We start from the raw sequence: 8,720 nt of genomic DNA, 5'->3' as shown, positions 1-8,720 counted from the left end.
CATTCGTACCAACGAACTGCCGTAGCCAAGGCGACATCTAGTGTATATATATCTATGCACGGATCCAATATACTGATACACATGAACACAGAAACAGAGTCTCTCGCTTCAATGGTTTTAAATCACATTCTCAAAGGAATTGATAACAGGAATTAAAATAAATTTTATAACAAGTATCTGATTCCCAACCCTATCAAACAGCAACTTCACACACTAAAGACAGATGAAGATGAGAAACAGCATCACAGGTGCTCTTTAAAACTTGTCGAGCTAACAGAGTGTTTTCTCTGCAGGAATCCTGTGTGTGGCGGATCAGTGTCACGGTCTGCGCGAGCTAGCGCTAAACTACCACCTGTTGAGCGACGAGCTCCTGCTAGCGCTGTCGTCGGAGCGTCACGTTCACCTGGAGCACCTGCGCATTGACGTGGTGAGCGAGACCCCGGGGCAGACCTTCCACTCCATCAAGAAGAGCAGCTGGGACGCCATGGTGCGCCACTCGCCGCAGTTCAACCTCGTCATGTACTACTTCCTGTACGAGAACGAGTTCGGGCCATTCTTCCGCGACGAGGTGCCCGTGACGCACCTGTACTTCGGGCGCTCGGTCAGTAAGGATGTTCTGGGCCGCGTGGGGCTAACGTGCCCGCGGCTAGTGGAGCTGGTGGTGTGCGCTAACGGCCTGCGCCCGCTAGACGAGGAGCTGATCCGCATCGCCGAGCGCTGCAAACACCTGTCGGCCATCGGCCTGGGCGAGTGTGAGGTTTCCTGCAGTGCATTCGTGGAGTTCGTGAAGATGTGTGGCAAGCGGCTCTCGCAGCTCTCCATCATGGAGGAGGTTCTGATGCCCGACAACCAGTACGGGCTGGACGACATCCACTGGGAAGTGTCCAAACACCTGGGACGCGTCTGGTTCCCCGACATGATGCCCACCTGGTAGCCGGAGACACACTTCAGCCGGGTGCACAACAGCCCTGCACACTATCCCTGCACACTATCTCTGCACACTATCCCTGCACACTATCCCTGCACACTATCCCTGCACACTATCCCTGCACACTATCCCTGCACACTATCCCTGCACACTATCCCTGCACACTATCCCTGCACACTATCCCTGCACACTATCCATGCACACTATCCATGCACACTATCCCTGCACTCTAGCCCTGCACACTATCCCTGCACACTATCCCTGCACACTATCCCTGCACACTATCCCTGCACACTATCCCTGCACACTATCCCTGCACACTATCCCTGCACACTATCCCTGCACACTATCCCTGCACACTAGCCCTGCACACTAGCCCTGCACTCTAGCCCTGCACTCTAGCCCTGCACACTATCCCTGCACACTATCCCTGCACACTATCCCTGCACACTATCCCTGCACACTAGCCCTGCACACTAGCCCTGCACACCCTGCACTCTAGCCCTGCACTCTAGCCCTGCACTCTAGCCCTGCACACTAGCCCTGCACATCATCCCTGCAATCTCTGTTACCTTAAATTATATCTTTATCAATGCTTTGAAACAAACTACATTGTTATAAGCGCTATATAAATTAGGATGACTTGACTTGACAGTATCCCTGCACACTAGCCCTGCACACTAGCCCTGCACACTAGCCCTGCACACTAGCCCTGCACACTAGCCCTGCACACTAGCCCTGCACACTATCCCTGCACGGTTCCCATGTAATGGGATGGCAAAAGGCTGTGATAGGCTGGCTCTAATAAAGTTATGCGCAGCACGTCAGTGATGATCGGCTCAGTAAACGCGGCTCATTCTGAAAGCACTGAGTTTGAGTCGCTTATAACGAGCATTTGAAAAAGCAACATGTGTCAAACATCTTTCCTGACATGAGTGTGATCCTCTTGTTAGCGGGTAACGGTTTAGGACCAGATGTTTGAACTAAGACCCGGAGTCAGAATTATAATAATTTAAAGAAAAGATTTACTGAAGATAGTTTGCAGAAGTTCAGCTTCAGGAGTGTGTGTGTGTGTGTGTGTGTGTGTGTGTGTGTGTGTGTGTGTGTGTGTGTGTGTGTGTGTGTGTGTGTGTGCAGTTATACTCTTCACTCAGGTCTAAGATACGTCCTTGCTTCAGGTTGCAGTCTCTGATTGGCTAAGAACACACATAGTCTAAGCAAATGTCCACACATGTATAGATAGGAGAGTGTGTCGCCATTAGTCAAGATAGTTGTCGCACGATTCCTAGATTTAAGTCTGCGTGACCTCAGAGGTCGTGGAAGAGTCCCATAGCTCCTACAAGACCTGCACAGAACACACACACACACACACACACACAAGCACTAGGGAATCTCAGTTTCTCCAAGGTTGAAGAGAGCCTGAGCTCACTATCATCAGGACAAACTACAAAAACACACTGATAATACACTCGCTCCTCAGGATGAAGGACAGATAATATTCACTTTAGTTTCTGAGAAATACACATGACAGTTCTGTCACTCAGGTGAGGTCACGTATAGTTGGACCCCTGGAACCCTAACTCGTCAGCTAACAGATATATCAACACGTGAGGTCACATCAGAATGTCCCTGAAAGCTGAAACACAGCAAACATGATTAAGTATATTTGAATCACTCATTGAATGTAGAAATGCTTATCCTTGATTTTTAATCACATATACATTGAAGAAGCTGTGAATTCCAATCCACCCCTTCACACTTGTCCAACACAAGACGACATTTAATAACACACTTCTCCTCCAGACTCACTTCATCAGGACAGCTGAGCTCCTCCTCCTGTGAGATGATGAGCTTCTGACACAGAATAACCCAGTCTGTGTTAATTAATCAATCAAAGCATTTCAATCTTCTGTTTATTCAGATACAGCCATAAAGATTTCCTGAAATAGTGTGTGTGTGTGTGTGTGTGTGTGTGTGTGTGTGTGTGTGTGTGTGTGTGTGTGTGTGTGTGTGTGTGTGTGTGTGTGTGTGTGTGTGTGTGTGTGTGTGTGTGTGTGTGTGACTGGTGTTCAGATGGAGCATTTACTCCCGATCAGCCGTGCTTCACTGACAACCTGCACATTAAATAATCACAGCCTCTTGGCCGTCTGAGACACATTTTGCAAATCCTAAAAGATTCCTCTGATCCTGAATCTGAAGTGTGGGATCGTTAGTTTGTCATGAGCGCTGCGATCACATTTGAGTGTCAGAAGGTTCGACTCTGTCCTGCAGTGACTCTCCTACGACTCCGTCACTTTATCTTCGTTTTCCAGACCAGCCGTGACCAAAATGAACGTTAGCGATTTCTCAGTAGCTCCCGTTTCAATCCCGCGTACACAGCTCGCACTCGAGCGCATCACTGATGATGTCAAACTCTGTCGTACAGTCTGACAGTAATGACAACTGAGATCTTACAGTGAGACGTGGCTTACTCGAGGATCATGTTCGTTCAGTCTGACAAGCAACAAGTGTAAAGGACACGATGATGATGATGATGATGATGTCGTGAGCTCTTGTGTTTTGTCGTTTTTATCGCAGTCGCTGGAGGAAATCAGCGGCAGTGTGTGATTGGAGGATCAGTACGAGTTGTTTCTGATCTGACGACTGCAGAGAAAGACGTGATTGGCTCTGCTTTGAGTCATGTGATCACGTCGCTCGTATCTGATGATGATGGAAACGCTTCATTAGTTCTCAAGCAATACTTTACAGAGACACTCAGATTCAGATCATTTCCTCCTGCACTTTATATAGAAATATATTTTAGAAATGTACATATGAGATTATCTGTTGTCAATATTTCTCCTGATGATAATGACAATTATTATTATAATATAATTTTTTTTGCATTAAATGAATAGTGATATAAGCTTGTGGGTTCTAATTGCTTTATTGTTTTTATGAATATAAATGTATAGAAGTTTATCTATAAAAAAGACAAACCAATGTGGTGTAAATGTTTTTGTTGTTGTTTTTGAATAAATTTGTGAATGTAAGAAGCGCTTCAGATTGTGTTATTGGTGACGTTTCACATTACAGGTCGGACATACTGAACTGTTTTTTAAATCGTTAATTCTATAAAAACAATTCTATTAAAATTAAACTGATTTTATTGTGATTGTTTAGATGAAAGTCTGAAAAAGTCTTTAGAAATAAAATAATGGCATTGTCAGTTTTCAAAAAAGTCAGAAGAGTTCAATAGTAGCTCATTCAGTAATCGACTGTGATTGGTTCATTCAATGCATAGCCAATGATGTCCAGCTCCGCCTCTCTGGACTGAATGGGTGGAGTTATGTATGGTTATGGGTGTGGTTGGTCTTTCTAGCCCCACCCATTTCGAGGGGGAGCTGGACATCAAGTTCCGCCCACCGGCCCTGCAGGGCGTCACATGACAGCAGCTGTACGTTCGTCAGACAGGAAATACACAACAGGTCCTGCTCCACATACACATGTAAACACAGTTTCCAGTGCATTCACTTTCTTCTAATTAATTAGCCACGTAAACATGAAAGACGAATCAAATTCTGAAATAGTGAAAAAATAAATGTAATGTCATTGAGCGCTCGACTGTCCCAGTTAAGCTGGAGATCAGACGCATTATTTCACAGTAGTTTGACTTCTTCAAACTCCGATATAAGGACTGATCACAGATGTGGATTTACAGCTCATATTCAGATAGCTTTCTTTAGCATTATAACCTTTATAATTCACGAACATGGATCATCTCTATCTCTGGTGAATTCAGTAAGAGAGATCATTGATTTAACACACTGCATTCAGGGTTTTTATCTGAGTGCGAATCGAACCCTGACTGTAGTGTTGCGAGCACTGATGAACGCTGTGAAACACTTTATTATTATCACTGAACATTACACTTGTCGTTGTACATTTATCATGTTTATGATTTTAAATGTATTTTTTGTTGACTCATATGTTTAGATATCATCAGATTGACTGTCGTCAAAACTGACTTTGGTTAAACCACGTTTGTGTTGAATATGTTGTTTTCATCGCTGTAAGAGTTGCACAACTTCTCATTCTGTTCATGAGGGAATCTGCGTCTCCTTCAGCCGGAGGCTCATCTCACTTCTACTGCCAACATTTGCCAAAATACAACTCTGTGTTATTATAAAACAAAGTTACTTTGTAAAAAAAAAAACGTTACTTTTTTGAGGGAGTAACACTGTAGCGCATTACTTTAAAAGTAACCTTCCCCAGCACTGATTACCCAGCTGGCATTCGACTGACGTTAAACGTTTAAATATTGTTGAATTAATGTCAGTTTATGAAAAAACATTAATTCAACGTCAAAACAACGTTGAACACCAAATAGTTGAAGTGGTGTTGTTAACTCACTACAGATTCAAACATAGAAATATCAAAAAATTTTGAGTTGTACGTCAAATCAACGTTATTTTTACAAGCATAACTTTGAAACATTTTGTTGAAATATATAAGTAGAAAAATAACGTTGTTCCAACATCCAAACAATGCTGATCAATTAACTGTTGAAAGAGTGCTGATACATGAATAAGGATACAACGTTGAAAGATCAACTCTGAATTAAACGTTTGTTGAGACGTGATAAAAGCACTTTCTACATCTCCCGGCGTACCAGCAACTCCAGTCTGATTAACTCTCAAGTTTTAAAGGCAGGGAAGAGTGACATGATTTTAAAAGTGACCTATAACATCGACTATGCAATACACTTTATTTTACTTAGTGCTTAGAGCACTTTCAGAACTATCAGAATTTTTCTGATTCTGATTCTGATTCTTATAAAATTATTAAGCCTATTTGGAGAGAGAGATGTTTATAATGTGATATGTCAGTCATCGTGTGATAACGAAAGGTCTGTGATGTCATGTGTGTGTGTGAAGTCATGTGTGTGTGTGTGTGTGTGTGTGTGTGTGTGTGTGTGTGTGTGTGATGTCATGGGTCTGTGTGTGTGTGTGATGTTATGTGTCTGTCTGTGTGTGAGGTCATGTGTCTGTGATTTCCTGTGTCTGTGATGTCATGGGTCTGTGTGTGTGTGATGTTATGTGTCTGTCTGTGTGTGAGGTCATGTGTCTGTGATTCCCTGTGTCTGTGATTTCCTGTGTCTGTGATTCCCTGTGTCTGTGATTCCCTGTGTCTGTGATGTCATGGGTCTGTGTGTGTGTGATGTTATGTGTCTGTCTGTGTGTGAGGTCATGTGTCTGTGATTCCCTGTGTCTGTGATTTCCTGTGTCTGTGATTCCCTGTGTCTGTGATTTCCTGTGTCTGTGATTCCCTGTGTCTGTGATTCCCTGTGTCTGTGATTCCCTGTGTCTGTGATGTCATGGGTCTGTGTGTGTGTGATGTTATGTGTCTGTCTGTGTGTGAGGTCATGTGTCTGTGATTCCCTGTGTCTGTGATTTCCTGTGTCTGTGATGTCATGGGTCTGTGTGTGTGTGTGTGATGTCATGTGTCTGTCTGTGTGTGAGGTCATGTGTCTGTGATTCCCTGTGTCTGTGATTTCCTGTGTCTGTGATTCCCTGTGTCTGTGATTTCCTGTGTCTGTGATTTCCTGTGTCTGTGATTTCTTGTGTCTGTGATTCCCTGTGTCTGTGATGTCATGGGTCTGTGTGTGTGTGATGTTATGTGTCTGTCTGTGTGTGAGGTCATGTGTCTGTGATGTCATGTGTCTGTGATTTCCTGTGTCTGTGATGTCATGGGTCTGTGTGTGTGTGTGTGTGATGTCATGTGTCTGTCTGTGTGTGAGGTCATGTGTCTGTGATTCCCTGTGTCTGTGATTTCCTGTGTCTGTGATTCCCTGTGTCTGTGCTTTCCTGTGTCTGTGATTCCCTGTGTCTGTGATGTCATGGGTCTGTGTGTGTGTGTGAGGTCATGTGTGTGTGTGTGTGTGAGATGTTGTGTGTGTGTGTCTGTGATGTCATGGGTCTGTGTGTGTGTGATGTTATGTGTCTGTCTGTGTGTGAGGTCATGTGTCTGTGTGTGTGAGGTCATGTGTCTGTGAGGTCATGTGTCTGTGAGGTCATGTGTCTGTGTGTGTGTGTGATGTTATGAGTCTGTCTGTGTGTGAGGTCATGTGTGTGTGTGTGTGAGATGTTGTGTGTGTGTGTGTGTGATGTCATGGGTCTGTGTGTGTGTGATGTTATGAGTCTGTCTGTGTGTGAGGTCATGTGTGTGTGTGTGTGAGATGTTGTGTGTGTGTGTGTGTGTGTGTGTGTGATGTCATGGGTCTGTGTGTGTGTGATGTTATGAGTCTGTCTGTGTGTGAGGTCATGTGTGTGTGTGTGAGATGTTGTGTGTGTGTGTGTGTGTGTGATGTCATGGGTCTGTGTGTGTGTGTGATGTTATGTGTCTGTCTGTGTGTGAGGTCATGTGTCTGTGAGGTCATGTGTCTGTGATGTCATGGGTCTGTGTGTGTGTGTGTGTGTGTGTGAGGTCATGTGTGTGTGTGTGTGAGATGTTGTGTGTGTGTGTCTGTGATGTCATGGGTCTGTGTGTGTGTGATGTTATGTGTCTGTCTGTGTGTGAGGTCATGTGTCTGTGATTTCCTGTGTCTGTGATGTCATGGGTCTGTGTGTGTGTGTGTGAGGTCATGTGTGTGTGTGTGTGTGTGAGATGTTGTGTGTGTGTGTCTGTGATGTCATGGGTCTGTGTGTGTGTGATGTTATGAGTCTGTCTGTGTGTGAGGTCATGTGTCTGTGATTTCCTGTGTCTGTGATGTCATGGGTCTGTGTGTGTGTGCTGTTATGAGTCTGTAGGTGTGTTGGACACCGGCTGCGGCTGGATGTAACCGATCGGCGAGAGTTGGCGCGTGCAGGCGGGAGGAGCTGCAAACAGAGACGTGAAGTCGGACACTTTCCGGCTCCCGTAGTGACCGCTCACGTGGTGTTTGCATACTTTACCAAAGCTGAAGTGAAATAAATGCAATATCTGCAAAATACACAGATGTTTCAGAGACATTTCCATTCAATACTTTATGTACTGCTTTATACAACGTCTGTTTGAACAAGAAGAAAGTTACTACTATCAATGAAGTGGAATCAACGTTTTTTAATCAGTTTTATTTTGATAAACATGACACAAAATAACATCGTGACCACATGAAAATAGTTATAAAAAAATGATTTGTGAGCTTTAATGGAACTAAAGGTGTGAGAATAAACACGAAACATGTGATCGTTGTCATGCGGTGAATCCGGCCAATCGTGGAACAGTTGTGTCGTCATCAGAGCTCATGCAGCCGCTCTGGAGAATCTGCGCCGGCTGAGTCCTGCGGCTGCTCTCGAATCGCTCTCGCGTCACTTTAATGGCATACGTCACAGTCACGTGGTGTCGGTGCGGCATCAAGTCGGACAAAATTTCTAACCAGCATGCACTGCTTCAAGTCAGCCACCGATCGGTCTGCGCAGAGCTGCATGAAGTCGAACAAGCCTTGTGTGTGTGTGTATGTGTGATGTCACATGTCTGTGTGTGGTCATGTGTCTGATGTCATGTGTCTGTGTGTGGTCATGTGTCTGTGTGTGTGATGTCGTGAGTCTGTGTGTGTGATGTCATGTGTCTGTGTGTGTGATGTCATGACTCTGACTCATGACTCATGACTCTGGTCATGTGTCTGTGTGTGTGATGTCGTGAGTCTGTGTGTGTGATGTCGTGAGTCTGTGTGTGTGATGTCATTTGTCTGTGTGTGTGATGTCATGAGTCTGTGTGCGTGATGTCATGTGTCTGTGTGTGGTCATGTGTCTGTGTGTGTGATGTCGTGAGT

At 44.6% G+C, this 8,720-nt stretch overlaps 1 protein-coding gene across 1 annotated transcript in view; it reads left to right on the top strand.

Moving 5' to 3' along the window:
- Positions 1–3,960, top strand: part of LOC143740036 (F-box/LRR-repeat protein 3-like) — a gene marked incomplete at its 5' end in the record, with an annotated part of 9,566 nt that extends 5,606 nt beyond the window's left edge. Inside the window, 1 exon segment of the mRNA XM_077232061.1 lies at positions 294–3,960. Within this exon segment, the coding sequence (XP_077088176.1) occupies positions 294–934 (641 nt within the window).
- Between the last annotated feature and the right edge of the window lie 4,760 nt (positions 3,961–8,720).

This window comes from Siphateles boraxobius, unplaced genomic scaffold (genome assembly GCF_051911475.1).
Source record: "Siphateles boraxobius isolate OS27281-9 unplaced genomic scaffold, OSU_SipBor_1 163, whole genome shotgun sequence".
NCBI classification, from domain to species: Eukaryota; Metazoa; Chordata; class Actinopteri; order Cypriniformes; family Leuciscidae; genus Siphateles; species Siphateles boraxobius.
This window is presented reverse-complemented; position numbering and strand designations above follow the sequence as displayed.